Consider the following 21463-nt stretch of genomic DNA (forward strand, 5'->3'; position numbering starts at 1 on the left):
AAGTGCAGAAGACAACAGGAAAAGAAAAATCTGACTGTCAGGTAAGGCAGGGAGGTGTGTAATGGAGTGCTGGGCAACAACAGCTGAGCCAGCACTCTGATCGCTGCAACTCCAGTGGGTTGCCCCGGAGCACACGTGACTATGGGAACAGTGCCCAATTGATAGACTGGAATGGACTGGGGAGAGTTAAAAGGCTAATTAACTCATTAGCCCAGAGGGTACAAGAGGGACAGGAAGGAAGTGTGAAGAGAGTGAGTGGGAGAGAGAGAGATTGCCTTGTAGAGTCAGAACCATGAACAATCTCTCCCCTCCTCGCCTCGGGAGCTGAGGACTCCATGGTACTGTTGGTATGTAGCTGCATCATCCATAAAGGTGGTGGAATAGAACACTGTAAATATATTGCATGATATGTTTTACTTGAACAAATGTCTCTGGGCCGTTTGAAGGCTAGGAAGTAGGTAGGAGCGAGTCTGCTCTGCCACAAAGGGCAATACAGAACCCTCTCTCTTCCTTCCCAGTGTTTGATGCAGGATGAGAGCAAAAGTGATTACACTTAGTTTGGAAGAGTAAATTGTAAGTTCATTGGGGCAAAGATTTCATCTTCCTTTATACATGTTCAGCACCTCGTACATTCCAGGCACTACCACAATAGAAATAAGAAAGAACAAAAACAAATGCCAGTTGGAAGTACCAAGGGGAATGAACAGACTTGGTACCTTCATTTTTCCTCATGTGTCTTGACGTAGTGACTGAAATCTTGTTTCGATACCTAGAATTATGTTCCACTGAATCAGTGAAAAGGCATTCTCAATTGAAGGCCTCACCTCAGGAATGAGTTTTCCCTAGAGGTCTTCCTGAGTCTGAGTTGGCAAATTGGAAAATAATGAAAGGCCTATCGCCACTCATTGAAAAGCACCTAACTCCAGAGCAAGCTGGATTCCATCCAGGCCAGTCACACACCAGTCAAGTGCTGAACATCACCCAATACACTAAAGATGGTTTTGAAAATGGAGTGGTAGAGGGCACCATGTTTGTTGACCTATCAGCATCACTTAAAGCGTCTTACTAAAACATACGTGATGAAATATCACCACCTCCTATGACTGATACAATTTCTATTAGAGAATTAATGTTTTTACGTCAAACTATGTGGAAGCAGAGCCAATGATGGCAACAGAAAAAAAGCCTATAACAGGGGAGTGTATTCTCATCATACATCTATACCAATGATCAACTAATCCATCTTGACACAAGAAGTTTTAATCTCTGCCAACAACCTATGTGTCGCTGCCCAAGCCAAAGGTCTTGGCCAGACAGAAACTGCATTAACACTGCACTGTCTGGTCTCTCAGTCTATTACAAGAACCAATTGCGTGCCCAATCCAGCCAAAATGCTAGTGCGGTGGTTCTCTAACTGGGGTCTGTGGACCCCTAGGAGTCCACGAGAGTCCTCCAGGGGGTCCGCGAGTCATGTCCAGCTCCAGAGGGTCCACAAGTCCAGTAAGATTCACAAGCTGCCACTGATAAATATAGTAAAGTATATTTATTGAGCATGGACATCAGTCAAGTCCCTGATGGCTCTTTTCCTGTTGCTTGTTGCATAAGTATCTGTCACCATGATATGACAGCTCAGTTCACTTAAAAGGCTCTTTCTGGTTTTGCCTTTAACCTCCATATCACCTCCCTCTCCTAAGAAAAAAAATGTAATGGGGGAAGCCCACTGTCACCATCCACCAGAAATCACCTCATCTCACTGTGCTTACCACCCATCACTGATCAGATCAGTTAAAAACATGATGCCAAATCCTGCTCTCCACTAGGCCAGTGTAAAATCAGAGAAATTTCACTGACTTAAACTAAGTTACTTTTGATTTACACTGGGGTAAGTGATCTGAATCTGATGAAAATGAAAAGGGCAGAATCTGCTCTAGGGTGTCCACCAACCTGTGGGAGTCCAGTTTTGGGGAATGGGTCTAAAGTGAGCGACACAATCTGCCAAATTACTGTGGCTGAAATAAATGATTTATCTGTGACATTCTTTGGGCAGGCTCACAGCACAATGCTAAAGCTGTGGCCTGGGATGCATAAATGATATAATAAGCATGCGGCAGCAGATTGATGAACAAACCCTGGGGAAAATAGGAGGAGGAAGAAATGCCTCCTCTGGTTGCAAACTGAGTAAGGTACTGATGGTGGGATGGATGGAATGGAAGCTCTCTCTCTCTCTCTCTCTGGGCGTTTATACCACCTTGTAGGTGTGTGGAGGGGGGAGCAAGGGGAAGGGGGCTACAGCCCTTGAACAGGGGACTCTCTGGGACTGTGCTCCCCAGTAATATTTGTGTAGCCATTTGGGGCGTGTTCCAGTGCCCACTGAAGTCAGTGGAAATACTCCCATTGACTTCAACGTGCCCTGACTCGGACCCTGGGTGCACCTGAAAGCTTTACCGAACCACACCCTGCTCCAGCACCCTCCGGAGAGGTCCTCCCTGTCCCGCCAACGCCAGCACTGCCCGGCCGCAGGGGGGCGGCGGCGGGGGGGGGGGCTTGTTTAGACCAGGTTTGCAGAGGCAGCAGGTCCCTGACGGCCGAGAGGGAGGGTGGGGGATTTCCCGCCCCAAGCCGCCCCTTCCCCAGAAGTGACTGGCTGACAGGCTGCTCTCCCCTCCCCCGTAGGGAGGGGCCACCCCCGTGGAGCTCGCAGCACCTACTTCTTGCAGGGGATGAGCCCCTTTCTCTCCTCCAGGAGCCGGAGGCGCTGGCCGGGGCCGTCGTAAGACACCGCCGCCCTGGTGTTCCTGCCGCTGCTGTGGTCGTACGCCACCGTGCGCCCTTCCCACTGCAGCGGCGCCTGGCACGGGGTGGGCGGCTGCCCCCGGAGGCCCCCCGCCCCCGGAGGCCAGCCAGGCAGGCACAGGAGGCCGCCCAGCAGCAGCAGCAGCCGCCGCCGCAGCCGGGGTTGCCCCAGGCAACCGCCGCCTCGCGCCATCCTCGGTGCCTCCTCTGGTCCGCGCGAGCCCGGTGGGGTGAAGGGGGGAGGGGAGAAAGCCCGGGGCTGCTGAGGTGCTGGAGCGGCCGCCGCTCGCTCGCTCGCTGGCCCCTTCTGCGTGGCTATGTCCGGGGAAGGCGAAGGCGGGTCTGGCTGACTGCGGCAGCGGCAGGCGCGGAGCCAGGGCCCAGCAAATTCTGCAGCTGGGAGAGAGACAGGAGCGGGTGCGATGCTGAGCAAGGGCGGCTGCTGTTTGATATCTCTCTCTCTCTCTCCGGCCAGCAGGGGACTGCGGAGACAGAGTGCCGCCTGCAGCTCGCCGGGCATCAATTATTTAAACAAGGGCCATGGTGGGAAAAGCTACACACGCCTCCTTCCCCCAGCTCCCTCGTTCATTTCACCTCTTCCCTTAGACGTTTCCTGCCACGGGCGTTGCGCATGAGAGAGAGAGCCCCAATTCTGTAGCTGGATTTTAATACCCGTGCTATAGGAAGGGAGACATCATCTGATGCCAGTGTCAGAGCTGGGGGGCAGCACATGATACCAATGCCACAGCCGGGAGCTCTGCACCTGATGTAATACTCTGGCTAGGAATACTGGATATTAAGCCTGTATTTGATATCTGTTCCATATACCTCTTTATGTTCAGCCCTGGACGTTTTCTCCTTGAAGGCTTAATTAAGATAAAAAGGAAGCAAACTATATATGTTAATGTCATTGCTCAGTTTACTTATAATGATCACATATTTCTTATTCAGCAAAAAAAGAGAAAAAAAAGGACATATGTGCTTTAAAATACATTCATGCTCGTGCTCCATGTATAAACCAGAATAGGAAAGTAGACACTTTTCAGCAAGGAGCAAAATGGCCACTTGTTTGGGAAGCTGATGGTTTGCTTGCTTTCCATTTGGACCCTATATTTTTGCTCTGTGTTTGGCAGGAGCATCTGTGATGTGGAATTTGACTGTGAGCAAATCTGATCACTTTTTCCTCTGTGTTCTGTGCATGTGTACGGTCAAGGGTTCCTATGCCGCGGTGAAAGCACATATTTGAGCATACAATTTTGCTGCTCCCCAAATTCCTACTAGTCTCAAAGCAGAGCTACTAACCGAAGGACTGGAAGCTGCAGCCAGTTTTATCATATCGACATATATTCGTGTCCATTTGTTGTGTGTTTGGGGCTCATGGAGGAAGGGAGTTGAAGAATGATCTGCTTAGAGAGACCTGTCTAAAATGTTGCTTTTGAGGGAAAACATTTCACTTTCCCTGGCATCTGCTCTCCAATGGCTAATAGGATCACCCCCTTTCCCCCCAAACATACCCGTTCTTCCCCCATTTGCCTTGGAGAGCCCTTGGCCTAGGTTTGCTGTCTCATCCTGAGCAGTTTCCTAGAAAAGAGGGGGAGAGACTAACATAGGCAACATAGGTTATAAAGCACACACAGAGAACTAGAAGGGAGGGCCCTGCTGCTGCTACAAACAGGAAAGCACATCAACCTGAGTTTACTGCAAATGCATCCTACAAAAGAATCTTAATGAGAGGGGATGGGAAATTGCTACCCTAGGAGGGCCACAGTCTGCCTTCAGTTACATCCCCGCTATGCCAAGGACTGCAATATGCCATTGTTCTCATTGGAGTTGCACAGTTGAACTGAGGGCAGAATTTTGCATTTCATCCTTGATTACCAGGGACCACTCTTTTAATAAATTGTAAATCCGGAGCAATTCCAGTGGACACTCTGGGGTTACTCCTGAATTACACCGATGTAAAAGTAGAATTTAGTCAAATGAAAGCCTCGGCGTTCAGACTAATGAAAGGGACAAAACGACTCGAATGTGAACGGTCTGCACTGTTTTCTAAAACTCTGGCGGCTGCTGGTTTGTGACACAAAGTGCTTTTGAAAAACTTTAAATAATAGATCTTCCCCTCGCACCGATTCCTTTGCTGATCCGATTTATGGGGAGATTGTACGAGGGCGAAGTGGGTAGCTAATGGGATTTCTCACAGCAGCAACAGCAGGTGCAACACGACTATTGGAGCTGTGCACTGAGGTTCACTCGAGGCTCGGATTGGCTGCAGCTGCTGCCCCATCCAAGATCGTTTCCAGAAAAAGTAATTGACCAGTTTGTATATTTCTTTTTTTGTTTGTTTGTTTGTTTGTTTGTTTTGTTGTTGTTCTAAAGTCTAAGTTTCACATGCTGTATCTACCTCTGGAGCCATTGCAGTAACTGCGTAACCACCTACAGGCGACAGAAATAATAACAGCGTTTTTTAAAAAGCTGCAAAAGTTTCCGTGCTTTGTCACTGAAAATGTAGGAAAAGGGCATAAAGTTCAGAACTGCTTAAAAGAGTACCGTCCTTGCTCCTATTGAACTTCCCCTCCTTGTCTCTTAATTCTGCCAGTGAATTTGCAGACCCGAGGTAGATGAGGGAGGCGTTTTTTTCTCTCTCTCTCGTCTTGAGAGAATTTATTGCACAGATCAACACTGAATGGCTTGCTGAAATTTATCTTGAGGCGCAATGAGAAATTTAGTGATGTCGCCCTGGGATTAAACCGAGTGGAGGTGATGTCACCCTGTCTGAAAAGAAAAACAAACACACACACCCCAAATGAATGATGCTGCCAAGAAGAAAGACCAACCCCCACGTCACTTGTGGCACTGGTATAAATATGGCCCTACAATTTCCATGGCTGTCTGTAAAGCTCAGATCGCTTGAACTTTGGAACAAGAGAGAAGCTCTGTGTCTTTTTAGCACTGAGGCACAAGGAGCTATAGAAGTTCATCTTTGCCTGTGGTTTTTATGTGCCAAAGTGATAGGGAAGAACGGGGATAGACCAGCATCTCTTTAGCCCTTTCCACTGAAAGCTGAATGAGCGACAGGATCAGCCTGTGAGACTGATTACCCAAGACTTCGGGAGAGGAAGCCGAGAGTCTCCGGAGCGCCAGACTTTAGTCCCGCAGCTAAAGGCTGGGAAAATGCTAGCAACCTTGGCAGCGCTCTTTCTGTGGCTCCGGGTCAGCACAGGGGTGCATGGTGCTCCCTGCGAGGCTGTGCGCATCCCCATGTGCAAGACCATGCCCTGGAACATCACCAGGATGCCCAATCACCTGCACCACAGTACCCAGGAGAATGCCATCCTGGCCATCGAGCAGTATCAGGAGCTGGTGGACATCAGCTGCAGCCAGGTGCTCAGCTTCTTCCTGTGCGCCATGTATGCCCCTATCTGCACCCTGGAGTTCCTCCATGACCCCATCAAGCCCTGCAAATCTGTGTGCCAAAGAGCCCGCGATGGATGCGAGCCCATCATGAAGAGGTACAACCACAGCTGGCCCGAAAGCCTGGCTTGCGATGACCTGCCTGTGTACGACCGAGGGGTCTGCATATCTCCTGAAGCCATAGTCACCGATGTCCCTGAAGGTGAGGAGGGACCCCCCCCCAGGGGGCGTGTGTGTGTGCGTGGGGGGAGGGGAACGGATACACAAAGGCAGGGCTCATGGAGTAAAGAACCTTGATTATAAGGTGGCAATTTTGAATTCAGATTTGTGCCCTTCTTCACCAAGTCTCTGGAAAGCAGAAAGCTTTAGTTAAGTGGGTCCCAAAAGCACAGAGCTCCAGAAGCTCCAGCACTGTGTAGGCAATCTATCTCTCAAATATAACACAGAGACGGGTTTTGGCGAGGATTGCAACTAGTCTCTCGGGTAATTAAAATATTTGTCTTTTTTAAAAAAAAGGCTTCTCGGCAACAAACAAACAAACCCAAACAAGAAGAGATTGAAATTTCCTATGGGCAGGCAGCTTTTCTGAGAACACTGAAAAGCCAATCAGGGCAGAAGGACTCCAATATCCTCTCCAAATCTCACTGGTGTTACTAGTCAAAACGAGAGAGGATTTAGAGTTAGGCATAAGTAAACATTTAATAGTGATGTTTAAGCATGCCTTTCAACTGTGAGTGTCAAATTGGCAGTGCACTACACAAAATCAGACTTTTGGCCATGAAGCGAACTAGCAACCGTACAATTATATATTGCAGATCTTATTCCCTTCTTTAAAACCATTTACAGTGCTGTTAAAAAAAACAAGTGTAAGACCTGATGCAGACATATTTTCAAAAATATAGTGAATCGGTTGGTTTTAGGACAGATTAACTATTTTAAATGCTCCTCAAGATGTGTGTGCTGGGGAAGTGATTCCGGAGATATCAGAGATGATTTTTTTTTTCCCCCGTATCTTCTTGTGTTCATTTCTTTTCGGTAGCAGAAACCACGTTCTTCGCAAATCTTATTTTGTATGTTTTTTAAATAGATGTGAAGTGGATGGATTTTACTCAAGATGTAATGGTCCAAGAAAAACCTCATGAGTCTAACTGCAAGAATCTAAACCAGGGTGCGTCTTCGTAAGGGTCGCCCTTTATTTCTCTCGAAAATAATTCTGTAATTGACATTAATTTGTAATTTTTCCTTATGATCTTGGGTTTTTTTCTTTGAAGCTCGATGCAAGTGCCGGAAGATAAAGCCTACCCTGACAACGTACCTGACCAAAAACTACAGCTACAGTAAGTCAACCAGTGAAATAATCTCATTTTCAACTCCTGGCAAAATTTCTCTATAATCGCACTATCTTCCAGTTCCCTTCCCCTGCTTCTTTTGATATTATCAAATTATTATAGCTCCTCTACTTGTAATCCATGACAAGCCACAGCGTAGGTTTTAAGGTTAAATCAATACATGAATCATAAAGAAGCAGTTTTATCTGGCACTTTAAACGATGTTGCTCCCGAAACCTTGTTTTCCCGAAAAACAAGAAGAAACAAATATCTAAAGTTAACGTGGTCATTAAAATCACTAGCTTCTTGTAGTGTTTTTAGAATACAGACCGATCTAACACAACTTAGTGGCACAGATTGTTTAGCAAAAATGGAGAGGGTCATGTGAGCCGTTTCTTAATTTTCCTGACGTTGTTTAACGCGACTCAGTCTAGTGACAAGTCACAAAATAGCTGGAGATCCTATGACTTGCCATTTTTATTTTGCTATTTCAGCTGGAATAAATTGGAATCTTGATTGATCAAGTAAGCACTACTGTGCAGTTCTCACTCGATGAAATGAGTTCATGTGAAAACAATGAAATTGGAGAGACATGAAAAGGTTGAAAAGCAACTTTTTTGTTTTATTTAATCACAAGTTAAGTCATAGAATACTTACTATATTTTGCATACTAGCCATTAGAGTCCAATGGCCAGATCCTTAACTTATGTAAATTTTCATAGCTCTATTGAGGTCTATGGAGCTGTGACAACATATGCCAGCTGAGATCTAGCCCGTGGGTTTTATTATACGTTGTATGGCATTTTGACACGTGCCCAGCCACAAAAAGGATTTCTGACCAGAGGAACTCAAAATATTTATTTATAATTTAGTTCTTCTTTCAATAACAAGTCTGTAAGATTAAGAGTGAATGCAAAGTGAGCTGTGACTGTTTCTGGGAGGATATTATTTTAATTCTCTCATTTTAAGCAATGGATAGGCAGTTTTAAAAAAACTTATATTCAATATCAAATTAAAACAAAAATGTTTGGGTATGTGCTTAAGTCTTTGTTGTTAAATAATCGTTTAATTCAAATTCAGTTTGCTATTAGCAAGACAGTTGTGATATTAACCTTACAAAGCAAACTGCAAACACATTTGTTTTAAATTGTTGCATTCTGATGCACTTATATGAAACATTAATATTTTCTAATATCTAATTTCCTAATCTCTCTCTCTACAACACACACTACCATTTGGTGGAACACTGAGATTCCGCATTGTGTAATATATACCTACATCTGTACTCTGTGTGTGCATATAAATATATATGTTAACTTAAAATGTCTGTATTCTGAAATAGAATTTTTTAAATCATGTTTGGTCCAATCCTGTTTCCATTGACTTCAACAGGAGTGTTGCTGAAGAAAGACTGCCGTTACTGGTCCTACATTTAAAAGAGCTGAAAACACTGCATTCCATTGACTACATTTGTATTCAAGATTTTAGCTTTGAGATGCAGGGCCTTGTTCTGCCCTCAGTGAAATCAATAGGAGAGTTACCATTTGAAGTGGGATGGGGAGATAATGTGGGAAAAAAGTTGAAGTACAAATCCAGTTTTGCTATAAATCCCCTTTAATTAGTATATACAGTTAACCAGTAATTTGTAATGAAAGAGGTGCTGGGGATCAAGCAATTTTTTTTTATATTCATAATTGATGCAGCAAGCCCAGAGGTGCCAGGGCTGTGAACTGCCAAGCCTAGAGGTGCCGGGACTGAGGGCTGGCAAGTCCTGGCACAAATTAAGCACTGCAACTAACTCATTCTTCCAGTTGATTGGGGGGTACTGTTTAGTTGTAAATACAAAAGAATCACTGATGGTTATCTGGGTTTAGCTATGATATTATAGCTTATTTTGTAAACAGTTCCCAACAACAATCATATTTTATAGTACGTCTATATGAAGTCTTCAGCTTTTTAATTGTAAAGCAAATTTCCAACTAAAAATTCATGTAAAGATTATGGGTAGACATTTTCAAAAGCATTTAAGTTACATAGGACCCCAAATCCCATAATGTTTCAGTAACTTTTGAAAATGGGACATAGACTGTTAACTCACTTAAATGCTTTTGAAAATGTCACCAATATCCCTAAAACACTATGTGGATGCTACAGATTTTGATATAGTTACTGTTAACGCAGATAGCACAGATTGTTATAGCTACTGTTCTCAATAGACATTATTCCTCCTTTATGTGAAACCTTGCTGTATTTCTAGAATTTGCAAGTTACTAATGTTATTTATTGAAGATGGAATAAAAAATGTTTAAAAAGAAAGTGGAGACACTGCTCAGGTACAGGATGTGCCGCTGATCAGGTGTGTCCTTTGAGACTAATGAGTGGCCCTTTCTTAAGTCCACGTAGGTGTATAGTTTTCTTCAGGATGTTTAGCATTCCAGAGTCCAAATACAATCTTAATTTCTCCTTTATATAGTCAGGTAACAAGAGTCAATGGATATCGTATTTGGGTCTCTATTCTGGGTAAAATCCACAGTTGAGATACCACTTTTAAAACAGTTTCTCAAAGACTTTTATTTGAAGGAAGACTATAAACTATATACATTGTGAAAACCTTAGCCTATTAATTTTTCAGCTTTTCATTTAAAATCAATGTTTTTTTTTACAGTATGTTTGATGTAATTAATTTACACCTGGAAAATGTATCCAGTTTTTAGAGGTAATCTAGACATCAGTAGTTTAAATGGTTTATTATTTAAAACAGTGTGGATTTCATGGTAAATCTTTATGACAAATATTTTTAGCTAATCATAAATAACAACACGTAAGGAGTGAAAAAACAACTTTTACTCATATTAATAGTTCTTATTAATTTACATTATAATTTTCTTTGCCTATATATTTTCCTACTTGCAGTTATTCATGCTAAAGTAAAGGGTGTAGAGAGAGGTAGCTGCAATGAAATAACTACAGTGGTTGAAGTGAAAGAGATACTTAAATCTTCAGTGCCCATTCCTCGGTCTCAAGTGCCTCTTCTTACTAATTCATCCTGCCAGTGTCCACATCTTCTCCCAAATCAAGATGTTCTCATTATGTGTTATGAATGGCATTCAAGGTAAGCAATTACAATGCAGTGCAGAAATGTACTGTAGTCAAGTTTAATAGAAAGCAGGCAAGCAAGCAAGCAAGAAAAGGCCATTTTCTCTGTTCAGAAGCACATGTGAACCTCTGTTCAGAAGCACCTGTGAACCTAGTGCTGAGTTTAATTCCCCTGATTAGTATCCCATATACAGTTCAGGGGAAAATATATAAATATTCTATTACTTTTACAAGACCATGGCTTCAGGTAACAACATTAACATTTCAAAATTCACTTACACATTTCATAAGCAACCTGAACTCTGACCTACAACACATACTTACAAACTTTGATGTGTACATGGAAACGAGACTCAGATGTGTAGCATGGTAAAATGTGGCCACCGCAACTTTATTTGAAATTATTACCCCACTGGGCTAACCACCCCAAACTACCCAGCAGGAATCAGTTAGAGAAAACCAGTGAAAGATCACCATCTGCTTTTTTATTACTGTGGAAAACGAAACTAATCACCAAATATGTTGTGAATGATTTGGAAAGGTTATTGAGGTTTTTATTTTCATATGCTCTGCTAAAATGGATTTGAAAAAACTGTTATATGTTTCCTGTTGAACTCAGTTGTATATAAACAGAAGGTTTTGAGTTACAGTTGCTTTTTACAATGTCAGAAGTCACAACTGATAAAATCCTGTCTCCGTTGAAGTTGATGGCAAACACCTATTGATTTCAATGGGAACAGGATTTCACCCAATAACTAGTTTTGAGCTGAAGTGACATCAGCACTGAAGGAAATATCACATTGTGGTTTCATTCATAATGATTTCCGCTTCAGTTTAATGCTACTATTTTTTTCTATAATCAATACTAGAGGAGGGAAGGAGTGGTCTATAATATTGGCCAGATTCTCCACTGCGTTGTTATCTGTTTAGTCATTTACATCTGTGCAAACTGGATGTAAAATGCTACCAACTCTGCATGGTACCATTTTATACTCACTTTGCACTGTGTACATGACTACCTGGGGTGCAAGACAGTAGAGAATCAGGCCCTATATTAGGTAGTGCAGATGCCCGATTAGCAGTTAAATGTCATATGGAATCAGGCATATTTATATCAACGTTTTGCTTTCTTCAGCTGATTAATGCGTGCATCTTAATTGATATCTGCAAAGTCTGGAAAATTATTGCAGGATTGCATTGCCTCGACAAGTCAATAGGTTTAAGGTCTGGTATCTCATGATCAATGAGGGTCTGAAATGTGTGCTTTATAGCATGGAGGTTTGGAAATCCCAGTCTCCCAGTGAGAAAACAACACATGATTCTAGATTGTGAGATATCAGACCTTAAAACTGTGATATTATGATTTTTAGATTAAATTATTTTAAGCTTTTGTTAGAGGCTTCCGACATTCTGTAGTTACAATTTTATTTTTCTCATTCTGCGGCCTGTACTATAGCACTCTTGTACTATGGCCAGCTAACTTTACAGGGGAAAAAAATGCAAATACTAGTAGCTGAAAGCCTGTGCTGTCACATGGGTGTGGCATTTGGGTCAAGTAGTCCACCATCTGTGTGCAGTCTCCCTCATACACCCAATGAAATTGTTGCATGCAAATTAGCGGCTGGTGATTGGTTGAGTTACGTCTGCTATCACAATACTCTAGGACTCTTGGCATGGCATAAATACATGCCTTACTATGGCTGTACACTGCATGGCTGTAATTCATAAAGTCAGTGTGGCTGAGAGCTTAAACACTGATGGGTAACAGACAGCAAATCCCAGTGATGATTGAACCTGGAGATCAGGGCTTAAATTCAGCTGGAGCTGTCCAGAGTGGAACTCCGGTTAATGTTTTCAACCCCCCCTGGAGTGTTTATTGCCTGTTAGGCTGGGGTGTGTGGGGGCTCCTGGAAATACTTTATAAGAATTTAAGCCCTGCTGGAGATATTCTGAAAAAGAGCTGTCAACCATGCTTATAGCTGTTTCCATTACTTCACATGGACTCAACAGACATTCTAGGCTTCAGAGTGACATGCAGTTATGCAAGACAAACAAAATGTAAGATTGGACAGTGTGGTATAAAGTTTTTACACCTGCATAACTCATTTGTGGTTAGGGACATGGGAGTATTAATATTGTTCTACTGGATCAGACCAGAGGCCCATCTAGTCTATTATTCTATGTCTGCTAGTGGCCTCTACCAGCTGCTTCAGAGGATTATGTTTCTCATGAGTAATACAATTGTCACAAATAAGTGCCAATGAAATCTTTATACCACACTGTATAATCATGTGTACTCTTTCTCCTGTGACATTTCCCAGCTGGAGTTACAGCAGAAGCCCCTCTATGTCACTGTGCGATAGGGCCACTGGAGCCACATAAGTTCAGATCTGACTGCCTTTCCTCTACCCCGACCACCCTGGCCCTTGGCTGTAGCCTGTGTTGGACCAGCATAGAGACCCTCTCTGTCTGACAGTGGGGGGTATGGAGGCATTCAGTTTCTGCCCAGCAATTGTTCCAGTGAGAGACTGAAACGATTGGGCCTTGTGCTGTCCGTCACAATACAGATATAGTTAGACAGACAGAGAGATTAATTAAATGGAGTGTCATGGGACATGCTACCCAACCCATCAAGCTGGGGTATCTTTCACCTACAGCACTATGGCAGGTAAGGACACAGATTCTGAAGTGTTTCATAGGCACCAGCACAATGCCTGTGTTGTATGGGCTGCAAACATGTCAGGGAAATGTTGATATTTTTTAAAACAATGTTTTCATTAGAATTTAAAAATTAATAATGGAAACATTTCTGTTGGCCTTAGGTTTGTAAAAGTTTATTTGTGGAAAACTTAAATTTGGGATCATTTTGACCTGACTGGTTCCCTTTGGAAAATATTTTTTGTCTATGGTAAATCAACTGGAATGATGACTAAGCATATAAAATCAGGGATCATATCTTTTAGATACCTTGTATATAGGAAACTAGCTATAGCTCACATTTTTATCTTTTAAAAATTTTAGGTTGATGCTTCTTGATGGATGTTTAGTTGAAAAATGGAAGGATCAGCTAGATAAAAGATATAAGGTAAATATAACCAATGAAAGTAATTCTTACATTCTTAATAAAAAGTCAGCCATCAAAATCTATGTGAGCACCTAAATAAATGACCTGAATTTCAGAGATATTGAGCAGTGGCAGCTGTTACTGTCTTCAGTGATGGTGTTTGGCACCACTGTAAGTCGGACTTCTATTTAGATGACTAAATGTACATTTAAGTGTGTAAGTTTGAATATTTTGGCCTTAAATTTTGGAGATGGTTTCTCATGATGAGACATTTATATGTTTATAATTTTCTTAGAAGAAAACAATTTTTACAACAAACATCTATGAACATTTAATCTATAAACATTTAACAAAAATCTAAAATATTTTGAATATGTAAATATTTTATGTTAGTGTTCTTTTCTTAAACACTGATTTGTTACAACAATGAACTTGTGAATTATTTTCATAGAGTTGCTAATGCATTAACCTATGAATGATAACCTATCGTTGTTAACGTTTCAGAGTAGCAGCCATGTTAGTCTGTATTCGCAAAAAGAAAAGGAGTACTTGTGGCACCTTAGAGACTAACAAATTTATTTGAGCACAAGCTTTCGTGAGCTACAGCTCACTTCATCGGATGCATGTAGCTCACGAAAGCTTATGCTCAAATAAATTGGTTAGTCTCTAAGGTGCCACAAGTACTCCTTTTTTTTTTCTATCATTGTTAAGTATACAGTGCTCATTACAAAGTGAATATGAGAGTAAGGCCAAATCCTATTGCATGGAATAAAGCCAATGTAAACAGGCTTTGATCCAGTTAGAAACATTGCAGGACTGAGGCATGGAATCCTATGCACTAAGGTCCCACCCAAAGTCTACTGAACTTATTGGGAGTCACCCCATTGATTTCAATGGGCTGCAGACTGGACCTTAACTGGCCTGGATGCCTGTGCAGCTACATTGTACCTCCTTCTGCATGGGGAGGAGGAGTAGACATAGCGCACTTCTCCCTGACTTTACAAGGTCACTGACCACCACCACCACCAACCCCCGGCCTGCTCACAAATCTTCCTGTAAGTCCCAGTGCAGAGATCCACCATGGACAGGGTGTTATGGAGTCCTGATTCAGCTGTGCTCAGCATGGAGCCTGAGCACATTAGGAATTGGAGGCAGAGTTTGTTTTCCTCTTAGTTCTGAAAAAAGTTTGCAAAGAATTAAATAATGGGCTGAGATCATACTTTATTTATTTATTTATTTATTTGCTTTTAATTATTGGCTGGCTGGAGAATGCCAGGGAGGAGAGAAAGAAGGCTCATTTTTCCCTAAAGAGGCTTTTAAGCTACAAATCAACTCTTTGCTGCAGCTGTGTGTCTGCTACATTTTATTATTCTTTTTATCCAGTCCTTTGACTATAAACTACCTACGAAATGGGGAAACACACTTTTAAAAAGAGTTAAAAAAAAAAGAAATGGGGGAAAAAGTAAAACTAGATTATAATAGCAATAAGGCAGCACAGGCTGTGATTTATGGAACCATTACCATGTGACTTGGGCATTTGAAAACACTCAGCCTTTAACCTCATGCCTCCTCTCTGGCTCATGGTGTGATTTAATGGCCTTCAGATAGCACCTTTGTCATGTCTGACTACATAATTAGACATCTCAAAACCTGCTTAAACAATAATTTATAGACCGCTACAGGTTTTATGGATATCTTACAAGTTGTGGTGCTTATTCACTGTATTTTGTTCAGTGATTAGTATGTTTTTGTCCACAGTACAGGAAATAATCACCTTTTAAACCTGTTGCTTTTAAATATAAGCCTAAGTACTAACTGGTATTTTTGATTTTGGGCTTTTAATGGGCTGTGTGCGGTTGTTGTTGAATCACACAAGACTCTCTGCCACTCTGCAACACTTCACAGGGCTGATGCTTTATATTTTGTCACCCTAGGCAAAACCGCACAAACTCTGTCCTTCACAGGTGTCACATTGTACCCCTAAAAATTCAGTGGCTTAGGTGGCCATCTAGCTGTCCTATTCCTAACATCAGCCCTGTTATTTCTAGTCTAGTGAAAAGATTAATCCATAAATTAAATATAGCTTTCCTATATGGGGATATGTTTACATATATATATATATATATATATATACACACACACACACACACACACTTTTAAAGGATAGACTGCTCTCTACTTAGGCGAAACAATAGGCCAAGTAGGTGTGTTCTGTAAGTCATTTAGTAGTGGTCCTGCAAAGGTTGTGCACATACAGACCCTTATGCCCACTGACTTCACTGAAGTCCCAAGAAGTTGTTAGGTTTTGCATGTGTAGATCCCTTTGCAGGATAAGGACCATAGTATGCAGCTATCTATTGCACCAGTTTCATTGACAATATCACTGAATCAATGGGAATGTTGACTGCACCAGGAATACAGGTCCAGGCTGTTACTGTAGACATCGGTGACATACTGACAGTAAGTAGAGTAAAATATTAAGCTACTGAGAGCTACACTAGAGTTCACAGTTTACGTTAGCTTTTATGAATTAACTCAGAATGCGGTAACATTTCTTTCTAAGTGTTTTGTTTTGAAATTATTTCCCTAGAGGTGGGAACAGAGACTGCAAGAACAAAAGGTGCGAACAGCCCATGATAAAAATCAAAACGTTGGACGCACTGGTCGGAGTGGTGCACCAAAACTGAACACTAAGAACACCAGCCCAGTGCTGGGGACCCCCAAAAAGACCACTAAAATAAGAAATGACCAGAAAGAAGCAACCCCCCAAAAAGCATGAGTTATGAATTTCCCTAAGGGAAGACTTTCTTGCATGATGAGGGTCACAAGCTGGCTTGAGTGGCATGTGTATTACTCCAGAACTCATCAACTGCGGTATTCTGCATAGACATTTTTTGTAGCACTTTACTTTTAAATGTTTGCTTTTTATTTTAAGCCATTGCAAACCATAGATTGTAGGTTTGCACTGATGTGTGGTAGGCATATTAAAGCTGATTGATGGCGCTTATCATATTCAGAGCAGTCGAACGCATAGTTTACTAATAAGCATTGGGATATGCATTATCCAATTTTTTTATGTGTGTGCCATATATACGCTTTCACTATTAGTGTTTGAACTGTGTGTGTTTGTGTAGCAAAAACACATCAAACGGAAACATTTAATTTTTTATTGTACTTCAGGCTGGCTTCTGTTGTTATAACTTTAAATATATTTAAACATTTAGATTAAAAAATCAATGTTTTTAAAAGGAACAAATTAAAGTGAAACAAAACGATAGAGTGCTTAACAGTAACATTTACATGTTTGCCATTTGCTGAAATATGGCTTTGTTATGAAAAGTGATTTAAAACAACTGGAAGGAAAATATTATTCTGTTACTGTAAACATGCCCTTCAGTTACTCTGTAGTGCAGATGTTAAAATATTCAAGAGAGGGACTGGAGTATCTCAGGAGTAAAGTGGGCAATTAGCCATTTTACTACTGGGGACCTGATTTTAAATTTTGCTTAGATCACACAAGCAAATGAGATTGCTATTCCCTGTTCATAAACTCCTCTACACTACCACACAGTTTGGCACAACTGGAAGGCACTCGTATTGAACAAGGTCCAGGACAACGTTGATGCAGTTACTCATGTGCTCAAGGATAAGCATGTGCTTAAATGCTTTGCTGGGTCAGGGCTTAAAATTGCAAAGGTGTGAGGTAACTTAAATATGAGGTACATTGGCACAACTCTGTGGTGCAGTTTACACTGCTCCTGACTGCACCTTACCTGGCTCAAGCCATTGCTACTGTTTTTTGCTGACACCTATTTAATGCCATTGCCTAATGAACATTTGGCTGTGAAAGTTTCAATACCCCTGAGCTTTAATTAAGCAGTTAGAGCTCACAACAAATGTCACAGAGAACCCGCAGAAATCTTGCAGCAAAACCAAAAAATACTAGACTTAAAACCCCTGATATTTTCTAGTTTTTAAGGGGCAAAATACCATTCTTAAAAACAAGCAAGCACCCAACTTTCCTGCCTTCTTTACCCATCTTAAATAAGAAGAAAAAAAGACACAACCCCAAGTTTTAAAAAATCCTTTGCATGTCTGCCGATTTCTTGTGTCAACACATTAGCATGCTGATCTAAGTTACTGTAGGAATCCTAGGTTTCAGAGTAGCAGCCGTGTTAGTCTGTATTTGCAAAAAGAAAAGGAGTACTTGTGGCACCTTAGAGACTAACAAATTTATTTGAGCATAAGCTTTCGTGAGCTACAGCTCAAATACATTTGTTAGTCTCTAAGGTGCCACAAGTACTCCTTTTCTTTTTGTAGGAATCCTAATGAAGGTTGCATGTATTTTATATGAGGGCATAATTTGTCACCCTGACTCGGTAACAAAATGTTCTAGCACACGCAACAAAAGATGCTCAAATAAATCCAAATAGCACCCAGCAAAAATATTACTTTCCTTAGCCATGCTCATACCTGTGCAGCATAATCACCTTGCTCGCTGGCGTGCAAGCTAATGCAATTTTCACGTGTGCAATTTCTAGCTGTGAGCCCCCTAAGTGGCAATGGATGTGTGCTTTGAGTACTTACACAACTAGAAGAACAAAGTGACGAAAAGCTCCGGCCAAAATGTCCAAATGTGGGCATCCTAAGCTAGGCACCTCCAGCCATTGTCTTTGTGCAGATGCAGAAATTCAACCTTGCAGATATGGGTCTGAGATCTATGTTTAGGTACCTACGTGGCCTAATTTTCAGAAGTGCTGAGCACCCATAGTTCCCATTGATTACAATTGGAATTGGGGATGATCACCTTTTCTGAAACTCAGGCCATATAATTAGGTGGCTAAATAAAAATTATGGATGAAACCCTGTTTCCATTGAACTCAATAGTAAAACTCCCATTGGCTTCTTGGAGCCAGGATATCACTTGAGATGCCTCAGTTAGACACCCAAGTTTGAAAATATTGACCTAAACAACCATAAGCAAAAAAATCAGTATTTTTAAAAAGCTTCTAAAATAGCATGCTTTTAGAGCAGGGATTGGCAACCTTTGGCATTCGGCCCATCAGGGTAAGCCCCCTGGCGGGCCAGGCCGGTTTATTTACTTTCTGCGTCCGCAGGTTTGGCCGATTGCAGCTCCCACTGGCCACGGTTTGCCGCTCCAGGCCAATGGGGGCTACGGGAAGCAGCAGCCAGCACATCCCTTGGCCCTTCCCACAGCCCCCAGTGGCCTGGGACAGCGAACCGCAGCCAGTGGGAGCCGCGATCAGCTGAACCTGCAAACACAGCAAGTAAAGAAACTGGCTTGGCCCGCCAGGGGACTTACCCTGGCAGGCCGCGTGCCAAAGATTGCCAATTCCTGTTTTAGAGCATTGTGAAAGTTCTAATGCTTTGTTTTCATATCAATCTCAAGTTAACCCCTAAAAGAAAGCTGAGGAATACATGTAAGTGTAATTACTAAAAAAGGATCAACATTCCTAACGTTGCATTGTTAAACCAGCAAATACTGTAGCCGTGATACTTCACTTTAACGAGCTTTGTTGTGAGCATACAATATTGTGAGCAGAAGTGTGTTTGTTGAATGAAACACCGCAATTATAGAAATTATAGCAGCATTACATATGATTTTACATCTGTTAAAATCAAACTTTTATCAATAGCTTTTTTGATATTAAAGAAAAAGTGTAAAAATTATTTGCTACATAGAATTTGCGCCATTCCTTCATATAATGAGATCATTCAACATTCCACTGTATGGGAATAAACGTTGATGCACCAATACTAGTGGTTTTGTATGTTTGCTTTTACATGTTCCCTAGTGTATGTTATATGCACGTTTGATGCTGACTGCACTTTCACTTTCCTAGTCCTTACAATTGGAAATACCTACGGTTAAAAATGCTTGGGAATGAAGGCCAGTACTGCAGATAGCATGGGGCAATACTGTATAAGGAACAATCCTATCCACACAAGGGAGATGGACAGGATGAGCTAACATTCTATTTTCCATCTCTAATTTTTATGATACCATTATATAATAATAATACTATATACATATGTAGTACTAATATAAGTCTTTACCTTTACAAATTACCTTACAAATATTGGCTCACAAATCCACACTATGCCTGTGTGAGGCTTCTAAGTGAATATTTTAACATTTGAGTGCTATTTTGTTGCTAAAATATGGATTTAGGCACTTAACTTTAGCTACTCAGGTTTGAAAATTTGGTTAGAAGTCACATATCGGAGGCCACAGCAACTCATTGTCACAGCCAGGGTTAGAACTAAGGGGTTCCTGACTCCCAGTCACTAAGATATATCTACAGTTATTGGAACAGCAAGGCAGAGTGGCACAATGAGAATGTGCTGGACTCAATCTATATGTTGATGGACAGAAGTCATCCTCTCTGTCTTTTTTTAGTGTTGGGCCCAATAGGAGTTGTGGAGGCAAACAATTTAATTAGGTTTAAGAGAGAACCGGACAAATTTATGAGTGTGATTATATTTCGGATTTGTTTGTGATGGTAGGGGGCAGGGGTACCCTGGGGCTCACTTCCAATGTATGTCTTACGCTCCTAAAAGCTTATGTTTAAGGTTTCAGCTGGCCAACTACAGGGGTCAGGAAAGGATTTTCCCCCCTCCTAATGTATTCTGGATGTGGTTTTTTTAGGGCGTCTTCACTACCCGGGTAAGTTGACCTAAGTAACTCTACTCCAGCTACGTGAATAATGTAGCTGGAGTCAACATAACTTAGGTCGACTTACCATGGTATCTTCATTGTGCTGTGTCGACAGGAGATGCTCTCCGGTCGCCTACCTTACTCTTCTCAGAGTGCGGGCTCGACCGGAGTGCGCTCTACAATCAATTTAGCAGGTCTTCACTAGACCCGCTAAATCACCCCCTGCTGCATTGATTGCAGCAGACTTGATCTCCCTGTAGTGAAGACAAACCCTTAATCTCCTTCCTCTAAAGCACTGGGAATGGCCATGGCTGGAGATGGGACATTGGATGGGGTGGGCCAGGGTTCTAAGGGGTACCGAGCATTCTCCCTCTTAGGTGCTTGGCTGGCTGGTTCTTGCTCACATACTCAAGGTCTAACTGATCACCATATGTGCAGTCAGGAAAGACTTTTTTTTTTTTTTTGCTGGTCAGATTGGCAGTGACCTTGTGGGGGTTTCATCTTCCTCTGCAATGCATTGGTGGGGTCACATGCCAGGATTATCTGGGTATATCTCACTTAATCATTTATCTGCCATTGTGGGGGCCTCGGCCACTGGTGTACCTTTACTCCTCCTATTTGCTGTCTGTGGCACATAATAACCTAGTCTCCTGTTGACTGTAATACTTGGGTGTAATTTTGGCTATTGGATTTAGTATGCAGGTACTGGGTGGTTTTGGTGGCCTGTGATCTACAGAAGGTCAGACTAGATGACCAGGTGGTCCTATCTGGCCCTAAACTCTGACTCTAAGAAGGTAGCAGGCCCAACTAAAGGGCCCCAGCTATCTTTTGTGGTTATACGGTCGCCTGCCTACTATAGGGTCTGTTTTTGAGGGGGTGGAGGTAGTAAATTGGGAGTTGAGGACAGGGAAACTTACAATTCTCAGAGTCAAAGCTAGGGAGTTTTAAATGTAATTGAGATAGAAGCTTTTTAAAATTATTTCTAGTTTCACAAGGAAGACCTGACCAGACTATTTGGTGTGCATTGCTAGTCCCATCTCCTTGTGTAGCTTTTCTTCCAGTAAAGTTATAGCACCACCTTGCCCATACCAC

The 21463-nt window shown here is 42.0% G+C and overlaps 2 protein-coding genes across 3 annotated transcripts in view; one reads left to right on the plus strand and one right to left on the minus strand.

Annotated features, from left to right (window-relative positions):
- The window catches only part of EPDR1 (ependymin related 1), a 46581-nt gene extending 43595 nt beyond the window's left edge, over positions 1-2986 (minus strand). Inside the window, exon 1 of the mRNA XM_074945334.1 lies at positions 2709-2986. Coding sequence (XP_074801435.1) covers positions 2709-2986 — 278 coding nt within the window. The remainder of the gene's footprint in view (positions 1-2708) is intronic.
- On the plus strand, positions 2134-18670 carry SFRP4 (secreted frizzled related protein 4). Of its 2 annotated transcripts, XM_074945330.1 has the most exons (7): positions 2134-2183; positions 5170-6406; positions 7292-7372; positions 7476-7541; positions 10446-10644; positions 13650-13713; positions 16283-18670. In XM_074945330.1, the coding sequence occupies exons 2-7, from the start codon at positions 5965-5967 to the stop codon at positions 16469-16471; spliced, it is 1041 nt and encodes a 346-aa protein (XP_074801431.1). In that variant the 5' UTR covers positions 2134-2183; positions 5170-5964; the 3' UTR covers positions 16472-18670. The 2 variants fall into 2 exon arrangements, with proteins under 2 accessions (XP_074801431.1, XP_074801430.1); XM_074945329.1 differs by lacking the exon at positions 2134-2183 and having other exon boundaries at positions 3035-6406.
- Positions 18671-21463: the final 2793 nt, after the last annotated feature.

The sequence above is a fragment of the Natator depressus genome, chromosome 2 (assembly GCF_965152275.1).
Source record: "Natator depressus isolate rNatDep1 chromosome 2, rNatDep2.hap1, whole genome shotgun sequence".
Classification (NCBI taxonomy): domain Eukaryota; kingdom Metazoa; phylum Chordata; order Testudines; family Cheloniidae; genus Natator; species Natator depressus.

Bases quoted from the DNA above. Each gene is read 5' to 3' on its own strand.
- SFRP4 (XM_074945330.1), top strand. From the start codon at position 5,965: ATGCTAGCAACCTTGGCAGCGCTCTTTCTGTGGCTCCGGGTCAGCACA. The intron at 7,542-10,445 runs GTAAGTCAACCA...TCCTACTTGCAG, and splicing joins GACCAAAAACTACAGCTACA to TTATTCATGCTAAAGTAAAG. The intron at 10,645-13,649 runs GTAAGCAATTAC...TAAAAATTTTAG, and splicing joins TGTTATGAATGGCATTCAAG to GTTGATGCTTCTTGATGGAT.